Source organism: Podarcis gaigeae (genome assembly GCF_964106915.1).
Source record: "Podarcis gaigeae genome assembly, chromosome: 10".
Classification (NCBI taxonomy): Eukaryota; Metazoa; Chordata; class Lepidosauria; order Squamata; family Lacertidae; genus Podarcis; species Podarcis gaigeae.
Window position 1 is genome coordinate 34558987 of NC_139686.1, and position 20637 is coordinate 34579623.

At 40.3% G+C, this 20637-nt stretch overlaps 4 protein-coding genes across 9 annotated transcripts in view; 2 read left to right on the forward strand and 2 right to left on the reverse strand.

Annotated features, from left to right (window-relative positions):
- APAF1 (apoptotic peptidase activating factor 1) overlaps nucleotides 1-4464 on the reverse strand; it is a 39090-nt gene extending 34626 nt beyond the window's left edge. Inside the window, exons 1-4 of one of the 2 annotated variants that reach the window (XM_083698574.1) lie at nucleotides 4177-4464; nucleotides 2812-2923; nucleotides 2403-2583; nucleotides 33-222 (exon numbers count right to left, since the gene is read on the reverse strand). In XM_083698574.1, coding sequence (XP_083554700.1) covers nucleotides 33-222; nucleotides 2403-2540 — 328 coding nt within the window. In that variant the 5' untranslated portion in view covers nucleotides 2541-2583; nucleotides 2812-2923; nucleotides 4177-4464. Of the gene's footprint in view, nucleotides 1-32; nucleotides 223-2402; nucleotides 2584-2811; nucleotides 2924-3475; nucleotides 3676-4176 lie in introns of those variants that run through there. The other variant, XM_083698575.1, reaches the window with a different exon arrangement.
- Nucleotide 4465: 1 nt separating this feature from the next.
- IKBIP (IKBKB interacting protein) lies at nucleotides 4466-9783 on the forward strand. Of its 3 annotated transcripts, none has more exons than XM_083698741.1 (4): nucleotides 4466-4585; nucleotides 5357-5552; nucleotides 5999-6116; nucleotides 7769-9783. In XM_083698741.1, exons 2-4 carry the CDS (start codon nucleotides 5383-5385, stop codon nucleotides 8585-8587), a joined length of 1107 nt encoding a protein of 368 aa, XP_083554867.1. In that variant the 5' UTR covers nucleotides 4466-4585; nucleotides 5357-5382; the 3' UTR covers nucleotides 8588-9783. The 3 variants fall into 3 exon arrangements, with proteins under 3 accessions (XP_083554867.1, XP_083554866.1, XP_083554865.1); XM_083698740.1 differs by having other exon boundaries at nucleotides 4555-4659; XM_083698739.1 differs by lacking the exon at nucleotides 4466-4585 and adding an exon at nucleotides 4592-4692.
- Nucleotides 9784-9930: 147 nt separating this feature from the next.
- LOC310825346 (inhibitor of nuclear factor kappa-B kinase-interacting protein-like) lies at nucleotides 9931-11219 on the forward strand. Its single transcript, XM_083698787.1, has one exon. The coding sequence runs from the start codon at nucleotides 9952-9954 to the stop codon at nucleotides 10684-10686; it is 735 nt and encodes a 244-aa protein (XP_083554913.1). The 5' UTR covers nucleotides 9931-9951; the 3' UTR covers nucleotides 10687-11219.
- Nucleotides 11220-12689: 1470 nt separating this feature from the next.
- SLC25A3 (solute carrier family 25 member 3) lies at nucleotides 12690-20607 on the reverse strand. 3 transcript variants are annotated; one of them, XM_083698743.1, is made up of 8 exons: nucleotides 20450-20607; nucleotides 20107-20275; nucleotides 17858-17982; nucleotides 15743-15922; nucleotides 15462-15643; nucleotides 14058-14230; nucleotides 13056-13166; nucleotides 12690-12979 (listed from the first exon to the last, which is right to left on the reverse strand). In XM_083698743.1, exons 2-8 carry the CDS (start codon nucleotides 20258-20260, stop codon nucleotides 12819-12821), a joined length of 1086 nt encoding a protein of 361 aa, XP_083554869.1. In that variant the 5' UTR covers nucleotides 20261-20275; nucleotides 20450-20607; the 3' UTR covers nucleotides 12690-12818. The 3 variants fall into 3 exon arrangements, with proteins under 3 accessions (XP_083554869.1, XP_083554870.1, XP_083554868.1); XM_083698744.1 differs by lacking the exon at nucleotides 17858-17982 and adding an exon at nucleotides 18140-18264; XM_083698742.1 differs by lacking the exon at nucleotides 17858-17982 and adding an exon at nucleotides 18140-18267.
- Nucleotides 20608-20637: the final 30 nt, after the last annotated feature.

The following is a 20637-nucleotide window of genomic DNA, read 5'->3' on the forward strand; positions in this document are numbered from 1 at the left end:
TTTCATGCAATGAAGAAGTTTGTCATACTGACCATATGAAGTTACTCCATCCATAGAATTCTTTCCATTATAAGGGGAAAGAATAGGGATGCCATCCTGGAGAAGGGCAGCAAGATCTTTGTATCCCTCATGAAGCAGCGCATTATAGAAGGATACGTAAGCATAATTATCTTTGGCAAGAATTATTTTTACTAACATAGCTGCTCGTTCTCTCTGTGTAGTCTAATGAGGGAACAAAAAGACAATACATATTTGATACAATCCATCCAACCTTCAGCACTTTTAAGCCCCATTTCAGGCGCAAGGACAAGTATACAGAGGTTCCGCGATTGGAACACAATGCACTGCCAGGAAATTGTTCATTAGGCGAGCTGATGATTTCCATTAAATTTCTAGTCCATGCTTTCTGTGTGAAACTGCTGCAGCCAATCAGCAAAAGCCAAACAAAGGAAAATCTGATTTGTCCAGTTTCTCCTGCTCCCTGATATGTCCAATCTTTATTCCTCCACAGTTTCTGCCCAAAATGACTGCTGTAAACTAGTAAAACCCAAACAAGCAAGGAAGAGGGCAAACTCTGGCTGTTTGGATATCTGAATCAACCATTTGTGTAGCAAGGTTTGGGTGTAATTCTGTGTGTTTGGATAACTGAGATTTTCAATCACAAGTGCTCCGATAGTGAGACTTTGTGTTTAAATCTTTTCCACTGAAATCAATTAAGTTTGGATTTAGGTGGATTATGTCCCATACAACAATTGCTAGGTTACTTAGCAAACAATCCAGGCAGCTGCACACTTTTGCAGTCCAATATGATGCATGTCTATTCCAAAATAAGTCTCAATGGCAGTTTTTGAATGTCATCCTAAACCATAGTTTAGCTGCAGGAAATGAATAACCCTGGTTTCCTTCTGCACTTTCTGAGCTTCCTCCCAGATGGCCAAGAGTCGTTTAACAACTGTTGCTTTTAGTTAAGCAGAATTTGACATGTTATCTGATAACAACACAGTAGTTAAGATTAAAACAGTTTAGCTTAAAACAAGTCCATTTCAAGTCATGGTTTATAAAATTTACTTGTTTTAAACTACCTGTGGCCCTCCAGATGTTGTTGTATTCTATCAGTCCCAACCACCATGGTCAGGGAAGATGAGAATTTGAGTTCAACAACATCTGGAGTTCTCAGATTGCCCACCCAGATTTAAATTAACTGTACTTAATGTTAACCACGGTTCTAAGTTCAGATGACACAGAAAGCTGTAGTTAACTAAAAACAGAAATGAAAGCTTCTTTTGGCCATCTGGTAGCAGAGCACAAGCGCCTAGAAGAATAGGTTTATTCACATTGTGCTAAACCATGATTTAGGATGACGTCCAAATGCGAGCACTATGACTTACTTCCAGGTAAGCATGTGGCGGGTGGCACTGTGGGTTAAACCACAGAGCCTAGGGCTTGCCGATCAGAAGGTCGTCAGTTTGAATCCCTGCGACGGGGTGAGCTCCCATTGCTCGGCCCTGCTCCTGCCAACCTAGCAGTTCAAAAGCATGTCAAAATGCAAGTAGATAAATAGGTACTGCTCCAGCAGGAAGGTAAACGCCGTTTCTGTGTGTTGCTCTGGTTCGCCAGAAGCGGCTTAGTCATGCTGGCCACATGACCCGGAAGCTGTATGCCAGCTCCCTCGGCCAATAAAGCGAGATGAGTGCCGCAACCCCAGAGTCAGTCACGGGATCCCTTTACTTTTAAGCATGTGTACATTTGCAGCCTTAATACCATGTACATACCACAGGCACACATCTATAAAGTATTAATTCAACAAAAACATACATATGAAAAACCATGTCTAAGATACTCATGGAGACAATTGCTCAAACCTATGAAAGAATGTCACCCTTCTCCTCAAATTTGGAAACTATTTTTATAGGATACAGTCTGAATGTAACCAGATCGTCTAGAAGATGAAGACAGTAACATTTTATTTGACGTAAACTGAGCATGTCTATTTTGCTATGTTTCCAATTAACATTATTAAATTACTGTTTTTAGCCACAGAGTAAGTTATTTTCACTTAGTGGCTACTGAAATAAAGGGGAGAGTCCCACTGATTTCAAATCCATCTGTCTCCAGATGAAGCTAGTTGTAATTAGTTCCCATGGATTAGTCACATGTTAATTTAATGACTAACTATCCATGGGATCTAATTGCAACTAGCTTCATCTGGAGCCAATCCAGGTTTTCATTTAGCTAAAATATTTCTACTTTTTCTGTTAAAGGTATCAACTTTACAACTTCAATGTTCAACTTTGTATTGCACTAATGTCCATAAGAACCAGAAGAGCACTGCATTTATAAGAGTGTCTGTAGGTGCTTAAATATTACAGCAGCATAAAATACAAAAACTGCAAATAGTTTACCTGGGCTTTTACTTTCTCCTCTTCCAGCAATGTTAATGCTTCATCCGCAATCATATGATCCATTATGTAAGAAGTCTTGATATCTCTTTCCAATGCCTCGCAATTCTGAAGCAAATAACTTCGAGCCATCATATCCATTTTTATTCAAACTTGTTTCTTCCTTGCTGAATGATAACATGAGCTAGCCAAGACAATATAAACATAGTAATTTTTTAAAAAATACCCTTAAAGTGTGTAAAAATCACCATTACATTATTTCGAGAAAAACTAAAACTGCCAATCAAGTATCAATCAATCTTTACAGTATTGGCATAAAAAGTGCGTTGTATACATGGATCAGAACACAACTGTTAATCAAGTAAAGATTGCTATGGATTCTATGGATTCTTATTAGACATACAACACTTACCAGTATTTCAATCTGCAACTGATTCTGGAGGCATCAGTATGTAGGTAGTTTTTTAATTATTCATGAACCAGGGGTTCACTGAAGTTTATAATAGACCATTCCAAACAGTATTCTGAATGTAACAAAATAAAGAAATCCTTAGAAAACTTTATCAGAAGATAATTCAATAATGCAAAGGAATGATGATCTGAAGTAGACAAGCACATATGTGAATAAAAATGTTATTTAATGATCTTGGGAAATATAGATAGCAGTACTAAAGAAGCACAATATTAATTGAATCTACAGTAATTCACAGAAAAGAAGTGCAGTCAAATATGCAGATATTAAAAGTTTTTATACACTTGGAAAAAAACTGTACATGACCTATATAGAGTCTAAAAAAACTATTAAAGCCACTGGAAGCTTGAGATTATAAAATTAATGTTGACGAAACACTCTACAGGTTTAAAAACTACTTGATCAAAGTGCTCTCCAAGCAATGTACAAATTGTACATAAAACACAGCTAAATCCACATGACAATTAAAAAACACACACATCATTAGAACACAGATAAAGTTAACAGAAGACTTTCCAGTAGAAGTCGCTGCTAGACTAATGTAGAACATCCATTACAAACTTCTGTAGTACAGTGCAACACACACTAGGAGACTATTGTTTACCTCTTTATACTTTATTGGTCCATACAATTGCTAAGAAGCTGCTGGCAACAGCAACGTATCTTCCAAGTATAGAAGAAGTTATTTAAAGCACACGCTGCCAGTGATCTTGTCTACCAATCTGAATACACACACAAGCAAAAAACAAACTTGCAAAATAATGTTAAGTCTCCAGACTTCACCAACTGAAGCCAAACTACCACCTAGACAAAAGGCAAATAGAGGGATGACATATGATCCCGGATATTTGCCCACATAAGCCATCAGAATTATGCGGAACAAAAGACTGGAGGAAGTGCATCCGAAAAACCGAATAATCTATTGTTACTGGGATTTGCGCTGTCAGGTGCATCCAGTTGCGTCTTCAGGCAACAGATTACCATCAGAATTTAGTGACTGCCCCGGGGATATATGTGCATATAAATCTATCAGCTATGTAATAATACCCAAGCCCAGCCCCTCATTTGCCTTAATCAAGAAATACAGTACAGGAGCGGACTTCTGAGAAGTCAATAGGCAGGCGGCCCACTCCCCCGCCCCGGATAATTTAGCAATGCGAAGCTATGTGCGACCCCCACCCAAACCGTCTCTCACCCCCTTTTTCCCCACCCCCCTCTCTCGCGCCTGTTCGTGTCTTTCTTATTTTCTCCTCACAAGGCTACGCCCCTCTGCCCCCCTCACCTCACGGCTGCCGAAAGGGTTACCTGAGGAGCACCGTGCGCGCTTTGTGGGGAGCGGGGTAGGGGCGCAGCTTCCCTGACAGGGTCTGCTTCTTCTCACCCCGGGTGGGGCACCCAGGAAATAGCGGCCACTTCCTCCTCCCCGGGGCAAGGCGAATGGCTGAGCGGAGGCGGGGCGAGTCCGCACCTTCCGAGGGGAGGCGCCTAGTTCGACGGAGCCCCCGCCTCTCAAGAAGCCCCCACGAGGCGCAGGGGGAAACAAAGCCGCGGAGGCTCGTGGACCCGAGTTGGCCGCGGGTGCGCGCGCTGCCGTGTGCTCGGCACCCGCCAGCCAACCAGAAAGGAAGGAAGAAAGCGCGCGCGCCTTTCGCCATCGTTGCTAGTGAATTCAGTTCGACCGTCCCTCTCGCGCCCGCGAAGTTAGGCGGTTGGGGTGAGTATTGGCGAGCATGCGCTTTGACGTGGCGCCGAGTAGTGGGTGTCTGCGCGTGAAGACCCGGGGCTGAGGTAAAAGTTGGGAGAACTTCCGCCCCCTGCTTGGTAACAGGGGTGGGTGGGGTGCTAAACTAGGGAGCAAGGAAAAAAGGGAACGGGTTGAATGAGGGGTTGCAACCCAAACGACCTCGGTCTAGTATACTTGAAGGAGCGTCTCCACCTCCATCGTTCTGGCCGGACACTGAGGTCCAGCGCCGAGGGCCTTTCTGGCGGTTCCCTCACTGCAAGAAGCGAAGTTACAGGGAACCAGGCAGAGGGACTTCTCGGTAGTGGCGCCCGCCCTATGGAACACCCTCCCACCAGATGTCAAAGAGAAAAACAACTACCAAAGTTCTAGAAGACATCTGAAGGCAGCCCTGTTTAGGGAAGCTTTTAATGTTTAATAGGTTACTGTATTTTAGTGTTCTGTTGGAAGCCGCCCAGAGTGGCTGGGGAAACCCAGCCAGATGGGCAGGGTATAAATAATTATAATTATAATTATAATAATAATAATAATAATAATAATAATAATAATAATAATTATTATTATTAGTTCTGCACTTGCGTTCCTTAGCAGGCAGGCTTAAGATGCCTCTGCAATTCTAACACTCCACTGACTTGCTTCTTAATGAAACATGGATGGGGGGGGGAAGATGCTCAGTCCATTTTTGAAAAGATTTGTAAGTAGCGGGTTGTCGTCCTCCACCCCACCCCCGCTTGTTCTATACAGGCATTCCTGTATAAGACGTTGGAAATATGGCTGAAGTTAAGCAAAGAAGGAAAGCTAACCTTTCAGGCAAATCAACTGATGATCAAGGGAAGACAGCACCGATGTTGAGGACTACTGGTGATGAAAAGTCCGGCTGGCGGGACCCACGAACGGCCTCGAGTTTACTGTCCCTTATAGCTTGCCTAGGACTGACATGGTAAGCAAAATGACTGGGAAGTTTGTCTTTACACTGATGTCTTCTGCAAGTGATAAGCCCAAACCCGTTTCCTCATCTTCAGCTGCTTGGCAGGTACAGCTTTGGGGCTCAAGTCATCTGTCTATACTGTTAAGTATAAACATCATGCCTTAACGGAGTCCTTCACATTTGCTCTTTAATTATGGCATATATTTTTATCTGAATTATAAAATCAAGGCTAAGCTGAAATCGTACATGCAATTATTTGAGAATAAATCCCATTCAACTCAACTTACTGCTAACTAAACATATAGGATTGGGCTACCCAAGAAATTGCTGAGAGTCAGTTCATTCCAATATTTATGCAGCCATATTTTTGGATTGCAACTTGTACTGAAGTAGTAACATTGGAAAAGTCTATTGCTTTTGTAAGTTGTTTGCTGATTCTGTTTTTCTACATTTCCCAGGTTTCTTTTTCAGCAGTCAGCTCAGCTGGCTGAAGTGGAAGAGAAATACTATTTATTAAAGCAGGAAGCTGCCAAGTTTCAAGATACAGAAAATAAGATTAACTTAATATCTGAAAAGGTAATTCAAATGGGTGTCATTTTAATGGTGTGGGTGTTTCTCAACTTCTCTAAAGTCTGAGATAGTTTTCATTAACTAGTATTAACTGTACCTTGCTAGATAAACTACACTCAGGTGCAAAATCATGTTTAGTAATTACATTTGCCATCCATATATTAAGTCAGTTTCTTTTCTCAAAACCAGATGCTTAAAGTTGCAATCTTATACAAACTTCCTGGAAGTAACACTGAACTTTTTTCTGAGTAGAAAAAATTGATTTGAGCTGCTAAACATACTTGCTGAGAAATAAGTCTGTGTCATAGTGCAGCCACTATTTTACCTTTTGAAACAGTTATAGAGCCATAATACTGAATAAATGCTAATTAAGAATGTATTCAGAAATTATTATCAGTAACCCTACCAGAAGCATTTATGCTGTTTGAAATTGCATTCATTTAGATGGCTTTCAAGTTTTACTTTGTATAATGCAATTACTTATGAAAAAAATACTCTAATATTTATTGTGTAAGTCTTGTGATCATGAGACTGTAGCTTAAATGGATTGTCTTTTTCTTTTGATGTTTTACTTTCTGATGTTATTTTTTAAAAAAACACATTCATTTTGCTGCACATTGCTCTTCTGAATGACACAGCTATAGAAGTGTCAGGATTAAAGTCTATTTTTTTGCACAGCCCTGCTTCCTTAGTCTCTGCTCATGGCACTTACACACATAAGTGCTTATAGGATTGCAGCCATGGCTTCAGCTTTAGAAAAATGTCATTGATCTAGGATGACATTTCATTTCCTGTATATTTCATACAAATGTTGCAATTATAATCATGCCATAAATGGAAGCATGTCCTTTTCAACACTGGATTTTTCTACCATGCAGAGGATCAGGCTGTACAAAGACAGCCAAAAGGTTGGAAATTGAGTGACCATTGTTACACTAGAAGATACAACAGGACTGTCTTTTACTCTCCCCCATCCCCGTACCCTCCAGTATGTTCTGAAGGGTCCTCCAACTTCCCAGAGCAAATCGGGAGAAGGGGGGAGTGTGGTCTGCAGGGGGGAGACCCATTTGCATAAGTGGGCTATGGGTTGGATGTCAGCCATAGACATGAGGCTATGTATGCATGTGGATTTACAAAAGCAACTAAAAGTCTTGCTATCCAGTGCCAAATAAGAATTATGTCATGTGCCAGAACAAAGTTTGTTGTTTTAAAACTGCAAAATAATCCAGTTTTTGAAATACTTCAGAACAGTCAATATCTGATCTGAGCATTCTGTTTTGTAGGAAATTACTGCCTCCAGGCTACCTTGTAATGCAATTCATTCCTCCCTATGGCAACATATTGAAATACATTTGGCCAACTCAAAACACGTTTCTGGAATTTTAATTCTAAAGTGAAATTTGTTTAGTTTTTTTCTAAATAAAGCTATTCAGAGTTTTGAAAGTATGCATAGAACAGATTAATATGAATCAACAAACTGTTAGTTGCCAAATGCATGTGGACTGTCTCTCTCATATATACTGACACCCACACACACACGGACTTATTTGGAATATGTATCTTAAAACTTATGTTTATAGAAACCTTTGTCTTATATTTTAAAAAGTGCAAAATCTGTATTAAGTGAAGATGGACATTGTTTTGTGTTACAAATGCAGTTTGAATCGTCTTCGGGTATCCTGCAGGAAGCCTCTTTCTTTCTCTCCATGGTGACCAAGTTTGAACAAGACGTATCTAACCTCCGTAACATAATAAGTGACATTCAGAACAGTGAGCAGGCACTCTCTAAAAGGATGCAGACCACTGATGCAAAATTTCAAAATATAATCAAGTCCTGGGAAAAGAGCCAGACTGAACTGGATACAAATACTAGCAGTTTAAAATCGGAAGCCAGGCTTTTACATATTGAAGTGACCTCTCAAATCAATGCAGCAGATCAAAAACTAAAATCCCTTTCTGAAAGACTGAAAGATCTTGAAGACAGTACTGTAAGAAACCTCAAAACGCTAAGTAGGCAAGAGGAAGATGAACTGGCTAAAGTTGAGCAGCAGCTGCAGTCTGATACCAAGGCAGTTGGAAAATTAGAAGAACAGCAGAACAGTATATTAGCCAAAAATAATGATCTGAGACAAAAGCTTGCAGGCTATGAACCCAAACTGGAAGAGTGCAAAACTCATTTACCAGCAATAGAGAATGCCATTCACTCTGTTGTTAGAATATCAAGGGATCTGATGGCTGTAGAGAAGAAAATGGAAGACATGACTACAAAAGTGTTCAGCGTGGAAGATGAAATGATGAAAGCTGTATCTGATATAATGGACATACAAAAAACTCTTGAAGGCATGCAGTATGATAACAGCCTACTAAGACTGCAGAATGAAGTGCTTGTGTTAAAGGAGAAAGTCCATGACTTTGCAGAAGATACAACAGAAACAGAAAAAAATACAGAAAACTACCAGAGTGTGAATGATGAGTGAACTAGTCATAATGAACAGTACAGTATTGCTGAAGCAATTGCAACTTCAGTTAGCTGACTGGTATTCACTGAAATAAGAAAAGTTTTCCCCTTTACATGAGAAAACTTTGAAAAGGTGAAAATACGTTTGCATTCCTGTGTGGGGTTTTTATTGGAATATGTATTTGCATGTTTGTTGTACTTTACCCCTCAAATACTTCATTGTATTAGGAAGACATACAATATCTGTTAATGTGTTAAGCTGTATTATTCAAGTTAATGTACTTAGACTGATTTCAGCTTAAAAGCTTGTTTTAAATGCCTTTGCAGGATTAACTGTTACAAAGTTTGAACACCATGCTTTCAGAGAAAGCAGGTATGGACAGATATAAGATCACAAAGCTAAGAGGTATAATGATAAATAAGCATAGCTGCCAACATTTCCCTTTTTTTAAGGGAAATTCCCTTATTCAGACTAGGATTCCTTGCAAGAAAAGGGAAAAATTGATAGCTATGTAAAGAAGGGCTTTATGAAGAAAAGGCAGGGGAAACTATAGATATTTAATTGATATGGAAAGAAATGTAATAAAGCCACAGGCATATTAATTGTCATATGAAAGGTATTCCCACTTCACCACTTGCATATGCTGCACAGAATCAGGCAAGTCAGAAAAATAATAGTTATTTAGAATGAGATGGTACAATTGGGTGTGACTGGCAAGAAGGAAACAATTTTCCTTTGAACATGACTTTTGAAAAACCAACCATTATTCTCACAAACACATTTTTTTTTTGCTTTAACAGTAACTAAAATGCAGCAACACCATTTTTTCTGGATAGTAGAACCTATTAAAGTACTATATGCTAGTTTTGTATGCATTCGCCTGTGTGCCATTATTCTGGAATATTGCCACCCAAAGTGTATTTTATTAGAAAGAACATCAGTTGTAATTATAACAAGCTATTATATATCTTGTTTTGCTTTGTTGGAATACACAACTGTTAAGGAGCTAACTTGTAAAGTGAGGATGAAGACAATGTTTGATTGCTCCTCCTCAGTTTTCACATGTTTTTCTCTTTGTTTCCATACACTGCTTGTTGATGAGAATCAAGTTTTACAATTTTCCCCATTGCTAGAAAACTAAATACGCCCCTGCACTCTATTGTGCCTGTTTTGGGGACCTAACACCATTGTTTAATAAATTAATCAGAAACGTATGTATGAGTTGCACATCCTTTCTCCCTTTAAAGTTTGAGGGAAACACTAAAGAACATATTGTACACTAATCTTTTATATAAATTTCAAGACAGCTGGTATAAACTTAAAGTGCAATTTTCTTATGATTTTTATTTTTTAATTCTTAGTGTGAGAAGACATTAAGCTTAATGGAGCAACTGGAAGATCTTCATATAATTGCTCAGATGAAGCACCTGCAGGAGGAAATGAACACCATGCAGATCTGGTCTAGTAAGTTAAGTCAAGATGAAGAGGAGCGTCAGCAGAACTTAACATCTCTCTTTCATGCAGTTACTAAGTATGAGGAGATTATAACTTCAGTAACTAATAACTTCTCTGTAAAGATTGCTGCTGTGAAGACTGATATTAGACGCATTTCAGGTCTTGAAGCAGATGTAACCTCACTGGTAGAGAATCTACATACTCTAGAAGACAAAGTTGATAAAGCTGAAAAGACTACAATAAAAAGTATAGGGACTCTCCTTACAAACAGCATTGATAGGACTACAATACTACGGAGTTCTGCATCTGAAAATGCCAGACAAATAGAACACATTAAGACAAAATCATCTGAGCTGAATGCTGAACTTAATAAGCAATTAAATAAGCTTTTAGATTTGGAAAGTGATAGAGCCAAAGTTCTTACAACAGTAGCCTTTGCAAATGACTTAAAACCAAAAGTACACAACTTAAAGATGGATTTGGCACACTTGGAACCAATGCTAGATGAACTAACATTAAGAATAGGAAGACTGCTTGGGGATCTAATGGAAAGACAGAAAGAAATCTCTTTCCTGAATAAGAAACTCTTCAATTTGACTTCTGCTCAGAGTGATGTTAAGACTATGAGTGATGAGCTAAGTGAAGTTTCAGATTTGAAATAGTCCTATCACATGAAGCCTCACTTCTAGCACTGCTTGAGGTTGCTAGGTTACCCTTCAAGTTTTGGGGTTGAATCAGTAGTGAATTTATTATCTGCTTACAGCAAATTGAATTCATAGAGTAAAGCATGCATAAAATGGTGCTGTCATGTTCACTACAACTTACACCTAAGGAACTATTGAGGACTACAGTCTTACAAGTAGGAGTGTCACATATACCAATTGAGTTACATTCAATCAATGACAAGTAGATCAAAAATTCTTTTATAAATCACAAAGTTGTGTTTGTAAAACATGTTTCAGTAAGTCTTGAATGGTATTGGATGTTAAAAAGATGATTGCAGAAGACCAAAAATAGAAGATTAAACCAAAAGAATAATGCAAACAGAATTCTGCTCAATGTCCCCACACTCTGAAGTGCAGTAAGGAAATCTCTCCTTCCACATTAGGGGCAGGCTCTGCCGGATCAGCAGCCCTCCCATTTTTCAGGAAAGCCATTCTGGAGGCAAGTTAGAACATTTGTCTGAATCTATAGAAAAGTTGTCTAATACCTTTTATAGGTGGATTGTAGGGCCATGTTTAGAGTAGTACTGTATACAGTTTCAGTCACTCCATCTCAAATGAGAGCTAATAGTGTTATAATGAAAACACGACTAAATGAGTGCGTAGAAGAAAAATTACTAGAGACATTTGTATACCTGTGGGAAATGATTTTCCTTTTTTCTTGAAACAGAATTCTGGATCCCCAATTCAGTGGCAGAAAAATGACTTTACAAATACATCTTGATGGAGTTCAGTTGCATGCAGTATAAATGGTGGCAAACATCTTTTAAATGGGAGGGTATTTCCAAAATCCTAAACAGCCACTGCCAAGGTAGATGACCCAATGGTTCAATTTAGGAAGCCATGCAATTATTAGACACTGTAATCAAATTGAACTTTTCAAATAAATTACATTACTAAATACCAGTTGGCAATTATTAAAGGACAGCTGTTACATCTTGCTTGTGGGCTTTCTTGAAATATGCCTGGTGCTGCTGTAAACAGCACTAGGTGGATCTTTTGAGGTAACAGTGTTCTTGAGTATTTGTAGATAGCTGATAACATACAAATGCATATACAACTATTGATTTTAGTGCATCTACGTGAGAGTATGACTCACCTTGACTACTGCCCACAGCTTTTTATTTCGGCCTCTGACCACTCGGAACTCCTTCAGGCTGGTCATCCATAGCTATGGCTATGCGTCCCCAGTTTGCAAAAGGGCTCTAAACCAGCATATATCCCCGTATCTGTTTCACATGCCAATGGACACTCCATAACAGCATCAGGGTACTGCAGGCCCTATTTAGCAATGGATTTATGACCAGGTACTGATCTGGAGGGTGGCAACACAAGAACAAGCCTTGTCAATGGTGGCTCCCCACTTGTGGAATGCTCTTCCAGGAAAGGCTTGCATGACACCATCATTACATACCTTCAGGCACATTCCTTTTTAACCAGGCCTCCAGCTTTTAACTGCCACCATTTTGCATGGGTAGGATGTTTTAATAGAGTGTTTGTTTTTGGCTTTAAAATAGTGTAACTTGTTCTTATTTGCCATGGCAAAAAAGCAACAAATAATAACATATCCTTGCTGATAGATATGTCAAGACCTTTCAATAATAATGGCTGCAGCAGTATTAACTGCTCATACATATACTTTGAATACATACGTCTCTCACTGGGTTAGTGATAAACATTTGTAAACATAATTACCTAAAGCAAGAACCTGATTACCTAATTTATAAAACTGCCTTCACAGACACTAAAGTGAATCCACATTAAGGCAAAGCAGTTTGGTAGATCATACTTGTAAAATACTAGAAATTCATTATTTTCTTCTCTGCTTTAACCGACTGTCAGTGGCAACACATGAGGGGTCCTTTTTCAGGAGTAGACCAGCCCAGTTCCCTTAGCCGCCATGAAACCATTTTTTCCAACAGGCTGAAAACTAAGGCAAACACTTGTCAATCTAGTACTTTATTTTGACCAACAGCAACAGTGAGGCCTGAGCAAACAAATACTTTATTCTCCTACACTGCCATGTGTATAAAGTTTCATGATGTTATTTAGCCATTCAGTCCATGATCCATCTACTCAGAAAGACCAAGCTTTTTCTTCAGAGATTCTGGCATCTCTGGTGGAGGTGGGCGGGGAAGTCTGAAATAAACTTTCACGGAGTCATAGATGAACCACTGTAGTGCTGTCAGAGTACCAATCATAATAATACGGGCGAACAGACCCTTCCATACACCTGTTGGAACATAACATTATTAGTATCTGGAATTATTCATGCACTTTCACAGTTCAGTATCAGCTTAAATGCTCACCTTTAAATCCAAGCCTCTTCAGTACTTGAGCAGCTGAACTGCCTTTTTCTTTGTTCAACACGGATACCACAGAATCAGCAGGATGTGAAACGATGGCACAGAAGACCCCAGCTGAAAAGCAAGTAGTCACCATTAATTTAAAATATTCATTAACATGTTTATTCATATTGCAGAAAGATCCTATGTCAACAGGAGACTGACTCACAACTGCTATAGGGAGATGAGATCTCCACAACTCATTACATAACATACTTGTATCATTAGATGCCCCTGTCACTTTAAAAGCAGTTAGATAATTCAATAATCCTGCAGGACCTACTAAAGACATTGGCCAATTGTGTGTGCAACATCCACAAATCTGAATGTGACTTGTGTGATTCAGGGCAGTGGCTTCCTGGTGCTTGTCAAGCAGGTCAGTTTCAAAACAAGCCAATTAAACCATGAAGGCAAAGGACCCCTGACAGTTAAGTCCAGTCGCGAACGACTCGAGTTGCCGCGCTCATCTCACTTTACTAGCCAAGGGAGCTGACGTTTGTCCGTGGTTTTTCCAGGTCATGTGGCCAGCATGACTAAGCTGCTTCTGGTGAAACCAGAGCAGTGCACAGAAACGCCGTTTACCTTCCCGCCAGAGCGGTACCTATTTATCTACTTGCACTTTGGCGTGCTTTCGAACTGCTAGGTTGGCAGGAGCTGAGACTCAACAACAGGAGCTCACCCTGCCACGGGGATTCGAACTGCCGACCTTCTGATCGGCAAGACCTATGCTCAGTGGTTTAGACCACAGCACCACCCGCGTTCCATAAAGCTGGAGTTTATTATACTATTATTTATCATCTGTATGCAAGGGCAAACCAAGATCCTATGAAAGTGAAATAAAATGCTGCTGAAGGCATTTTCATCTGCCTACGTGGGAGAATACAGGGAAGCATGCAAGCCAGACTCTTCTTGGGACTTGCTCATGAATACTAAACTGTTACTATATTCCAAAAAGTATTTCCTTACCTATATAGCCTGCCACAAATGTAACAACCAGCTGTTCTCCTTTTGAACATTCGCTCCTTGGTTTCGGGACAATGTACTTGTAAAGCGCTTCCACAGTTCTTTCAAAGCAGGCAAATTTCATCATGGTGTATGGAATCTGCCTCATCCATAATGGAACAACACCTTTGTAGAAACTTCAAAGTAGACAAAAAATTAAAAACCCCATATTTAAGTGCTTCTGATTTGGAATTAATTCTGGAAGACACAGGAATTCAAATCAGTTACGCTACCTGAGTGTAACAAATGAATCTCAATGGCAGAGCACATAGTTTTAATACAGTAGGTCCCAGGCTCAAAACCTGGCACTATTAGGCAGAACAGGGAAAGACACCTGTGTGATACCCCAGGAAAGACAGGTGTATGGACCAGGTGTTTTGCCCTAAACAACCATGTCATTTATGCCATGGGTTGGCAAACTAAGGCCCGCGAGCTGGATCAGGCCCAACTGCCTTCTGGATCCGGCCCACGGATGCTCTGGGAATCGCTACGTGGATCACCAGCACACTTTCTTTCCCTCTCCCTCACACGGCAGCAGCACCTCCTCCCTCCCTCCTCATGGTTTCTCCCCGCCCTGCCTAGAGGAGGAAGGGGGCTGGGCTTCGTTGGTGCCAGCAGCAGCACTCGAATGGTCACCATTTTAAGCCGACCCTCTCCAGAGCTCTTTCGCATGCCACTCATTGTCCTGCTGCTCATAAGACTGGTAAGAAGCCACTGGGACTCGTGATGCTCTTGCATAATCCCCCCCCCCCCAAATATAGTCGTCGTCCCCCAAGGTCTGAGGGACAGTGGACCGACCCCCTGCTGAAAAGGTTTGCTGACCCCTGATTTATGCACACACAAGAAATACCAATATTAGCAAAGACTGAATTAGGTTTAGTGATTGTGAAAACACAGTTGCATTGCAGTGTTTCTTTCTTAAAAGAACAATGGGTATATAGTCCCTTTTGTCTTTAATCTTGGAATTGATTGATAAATGTCCACAATCCAGCCAAATCCTGATAGTGGAAAATGACATGTATTGTATTACAGCCATTGCTATCAGAACATAAAAGACCAGAGTGAAGGTATATTATTCTCACATGCCAATGACTCAAGCATCTTTGACTGTACAACCATAAAGTTGTTGATCCCTCTTGGCTGGAACTACTCAAAACCAAAGCTGTAAGCAGAACTCAGCACAAGAGACATCTAACAAAGATGGATCTAAGGGAGCATGTTGGTTCATATTGCTTAAGGACTCAGAACTCTGCTCCATGTCTAAAGCAATAATACCCATGATCAAAGCTAAACAGTTCATAAACAAGGAGCTGTGCAGGATCATCAAGAGCCACTTTAGGGCCCTGGTTTAACTGCTGTAATACTTACGCCCAAACACCTTCTTCTGCAAGCATTTTTGGAGCAGCTTGCCTCAGTGTATTTGCATACCCAGGCTGTGTCTGAATGCGCACCTTAGCAGCTTCCATTGGAGCCAGAGCAATATCAGCAAAGAACTCTGCACTGGCAGATGCAGCCAAATATAGTGATGTACGCCACAGATATGTATTTTCCTGAAATAAAATTTAACAGACCAGAAAATATGTTCATATGACATTCCTTGGACAAATTCACAATAAAGGGGTGCTGAACTGCAGGATAAATAAACTTACCTCTCCCAACATGTTGCTATACATGATTTTGAAGACTTCATAGAAACCAAATTTGCAGAGCCCTTGCATGGAATATCCAATAAATGTTGGAGCCCATCCTTTTGCCAAACCACGAACACCATCCTCTTTGACAGTAACTGAAAAGCCGTTGAAGATGCTCTTATATTTTTGTGGATCCACCTAAACAAGTTTTGAGAAGTGAGCAGTTAATAATTTTTTTAACCTTTCTCACATTCACAGAAACAACCAATATACTCCAAACATATAAACATCGTACTTAATGATTGTTTTAAAGAGTTTAGGATTTTTACCAAGTGAAGAAGAATGCAGTGAAGAGAAAGATTAAAAATGTTAAAAATGACAAGTCAACTGACAGTGGCAAGATGATTGCAGAACTTCATGAAAGGTTTTGTGGGAAGTAATTTTTGAAGGGGGGAAAAAGAGAAAGTTCTGTGACAAGTAGTAAGATAAAGAACAAATATAGGCTGCAAGTATAAGATTCCTGGGTTTTGAAGCAACCTAAATATATATGCATATATAAGATATACGCAACTGGCCAAACCAGCTCTACTCATCAATTTGGAAATTTAATCAAAGACACATCCAGTTCTAACAGTGTATCATTCTACGTGGTACACTGGAAGCTGCGATGCACCATATAACTAAGTTAATTCTACAACAGAAGAATTGTAATCATCCAATATTGAAATGTTCAATTAAGCAACATATTAGAAATGTGCTTCAGTTGGGAGAAGGATTTTGAAGGATTAAGGCAGTAGCAAATACGACTTGCATTAAGTGAAAGAAGACGGAATTTGGGTTGAACTGCAAGAATATGTGAAAGCAAAAAGGGACAGTATGAGTATGCAGATATTCAAACTTTAATATCACCAAAACTAACAGCGCATTGGGGTGGGATGAATTGTTACTCTTCATTGTAAGAACACCAGTACTGTCTCAACTGAATAAATGGGTAATTAACAAGTGTCCACATATTAGGGTTTTTGTATTGTTTTAAATGTATTAGCTTTTGTGTTCAACTGTTTCATTATCTTATGTGTGAATGCATCTGAAACGATGGTTTAGGAAGCAATTAATAAATCAATTGTAAAAAGAAGTACTCAGAAAAGTTGTGAATAAATGTTCTGAAAAAGGCTGCAATTTGTTACAGCTATTTAAGATTTGCCTAGATATGTGCAATCTCAGTAAAAACTGTTCAATATTACAAAAATATTTTATGCAGAAATTGGCAATATGCTATTTTGTAAAAAAAATAATTTAACTTTATAAGATGTTAATACTCTCTGGTCCTACCTTCCTACCTCATGTCGCCCTCTACTGACTTGTTCCATTTCACCTTTCATCTTACTTCCTGGCCTCTTTCTGACTTCTGCATGAACAGGATTACATTTTCTGTAATGTATACTTGGATCATACACAGCTCAAGCATATTTCCTCAATACTTTTAGCTGCCTTAGAGGAATATAATAGTTGAATCAACTTTGTGAAATAAATATCTAAAATCAAAGCACTCTTTTTAATATATTACAAATATAAGCAAAGGGTTAACTTCAGATTCTTCATTCCACCTAACCAACTTCCTTCTGCCATAAAGCTAGAGGTTGGTTCATTATATGGCTAAAATCCTATGCACGCTTCCTTGGGAGTGATTCCCACTGAACGCAGTGCAACTTCTAAGCTAATTTGCAAAGGATCATACTGTTTCTCATTGACTGTATCCTCACATATTTAAGTTTCCATTGTCAAATGCATGGATCATTATTATCTTTTCCTCAAATTATAACTCAAAAGAAATGACACATGCATGAAGTCATTCAGCCTTTATGCTACATGCATTATAAAGATTCTGAATGTTTAGTATTCAAATATATGAGGCTCAAATATTTTAGACGTATTTGTACTGGAGGTATACATTTGATAAATCATGGTTTCTGATTAGTCATGAAGCTTTCAAACACAAGTATCTGCCATTACTGCTTATTTGTCAAATGCCAGTTACATGGTTCCTAACTAAATCTGGCTCAATTTAAAATTTGTCCAATTATTTTATCCCAAATGATAGGGGGGGAAATCCATATTTGGCAGCATACAAACCTGGATGCGACACTTCACTAAATCCAAAGGTACCACTGCTGTATGTGTCAGACCACAACTTAGGACCCCACCAAAGCCACAGAGAGCGTAAAACTTGAGAGAGCCATATTCACAACTGTATTCTTCTGCAGCAAAGAAAAGACACACCATGCTGTTAAATAAACTACATGCAACAATATAAAAAAACTTTATTTGGGTGAAATCCAATCCTTGTTTCCTTTTGATTAGTAAGATTTCACACTTTTATCATGCTATGATAACCAACTTGACATGCAATCAAACCTGAATTCGGCATTTAACGAGATCTAAAGGAACCAATGCTGTGTGCGTGGTACCACAGCTAATAATCCCACCAAAGCCACAAAGGATGAAGAATCTGCCAGAGCCATATGCACAGCTATAGTCTTCTGCTTAAAAAGAGATAAGTACAAGTTGACAAACTACAGAGTTTGGCATTTGAAGTTAGCATTAAATTATGTAAGCTCAATCAAGAAATTTCACTTTTCTCCTAAAACAAGTTTGTCTTCCAAAATTTATGAAGTGGTAGTAGGTCAACTAAAAGCATTTATTCTTTTTACCAAGACTGCCTGAAAACATTCTCAAAGTAATTAAAATGGATCTTAATTAACTTTCAAATAACCATGTTCAAGGACCAGTATCAATATCAACACATAGGTTGGTATACTACTTGACAAAGATGTCTATGCCAACCTGAATGGGATTCAAAATAATATCATAGTTACTGCACGTGTCATAGGAATGACCAAAATATAAGTATTTACAAGGTGCATTCTGCTTAAGGCAACACTTTCTTCCAAGAGATGTGCTGTGCAGGTATTAAAAGCCACATAAACATTAGATAAGGGTAAATGTCCAGTTATGCCAAAATAACATATATACAGGATATAAAACAAAAAAATTATTTCAATTAAATTCAACAGAGCTTGATTGTGTTTGCTCATTGTTTTAGGGAACGTACCAGGCCCTGATTTCAGATTGCCTTGTAAGGGCTAAACAAACAAGTAATTTCACAAGTTACTGCTGTGCAATTCTTTACATGGGCATATAAACACTCGCTGGTCATTAGACCTTCACATGATTACCCCAGTATCTTTGTAAGAATATATTGTGAGGATTTATTCATTATAAAAAAATTAAGGCAAGTAAGTACGTATAAGGTACATCTTAGATTCAAAACTATTGCCTCAAAGCTACATGCACCAACCTCTTATCATTCCAGGGTTCTTGTAACATAAAAAGAAACTGCTATAAGGGTCTCTTTTTTTTTAATACAAAAAAACAAAGCTTAATTGAGTTATATATCATGAATGACATGTTGGTATGTGCCAACGGAGGATGATGCTTCATGCATCTAACAAAGCAGTGTCTATTCTTTTCGCAGGCCACTACAGCTATGTTCATCTTTTAAATGTGCTACAAAACCCTGGTCACTCTTTTTTTTCTAATATACGGCTGCCCTATGCAATTAAATAAAGGACAGGTTTAGTAGTAGATGTTGTGTCACTGCAAGAAAACAGATATGGCACCAACGGGACGAAGATGATGGAGAACATTTGTATGGAAGTTTGCTTATTTTCATTATGAGACTTAAAAATATTGGTTGCTTACATAGGTGCAACATTGTATCAACCCAATAAACCCTTCAAGGTAAACGAGAGTGTGGAAAACTACTTAGCCTCACCTGCTCCTCCCAGTGTCATTCTAAGCCTGTGACCTTGTCCCCACCAATCCACCCTCCTTTAAAAGTGTTACCCACCCGGGGAATCCCCAGGCCGCTGACTAGTTGCCATGGAGACATGCCGTCTTCTACTAGCCTTGGGCTTCTGCGCAGGCAGCATCCTTAAGCCGCTGAGGGCGACCACGCACTAGACAAGATGTCCCCAACCACATGCAAGGCATGGCTAGGCCCGACGCCTTCCAGTCCCAAGGTCGCCGAGGAGCAAGCCTCCTCCAAGGCCTACACAGGCGGGGCTCAAGGCACAGACGGGAACTCATCCTGGCCTTTTCCAGTGGGAGGAAACGGAAGGGGCTCAGCCAAGGAGGCACCGTGAGCAAAGCACAAGCCCGGCCTGTATTGACCTTCCATGTCCTCCAAGAGGAACGCAGGGGGCCCGGTAGCTGAAGCCCCACCAGAGAGAGAATTAAAAAACCGGAGGGCCCTTCCAGAGAAGGAACCGAGGCAAAGGTCGTGCGCCCTCGTCCCCCCCCCCCCCACTCCGCCCACTTACCCTCTGCGGAAGCGGCTGCCAGGCTCCGCCGGGTGCACGAAGGCTCCGCGGGTTCGGCCGGGAGTTTCCTTAGGCTGAGTCCGTCCTGCTGCAGCTGCAGCTGCGGGGCGTGGAATGGGTTGAGCCGCACAAGCGGCACTATGGACGAGAACATGGCGGCGGCAGGAAGCTGCGGGAGGGAGAACGAGGGATGTGGTTAAGCAGGAGGCCCCCCCCCCGCCTTGCCCTGCTTGTGTGTGGGGGGAAACAAAACTGCCCCCCGTCAGCAGCCGGGACTGAACACGCGGCAAAGCTGCGAGAACGAAAACGCCACCCCTGCACCCCCTTCCCCTCAGGGACTCACCTTCTAAGATGGCGGAACCCGCTTCCCCTCCGCTCCGCTACTCGGCCGGCGACTGCACTCAAAGGCCGAATATCACCCTTCCTCAATGACTTTGTCCTTCTCTGACGCAAAAGGGCGGAGCGGCGGTCCAAAACGGCGCGCTGCGATTGGGCGCCGCGGCCCCGCGAGCTTGCGTCACTCCGCCGACG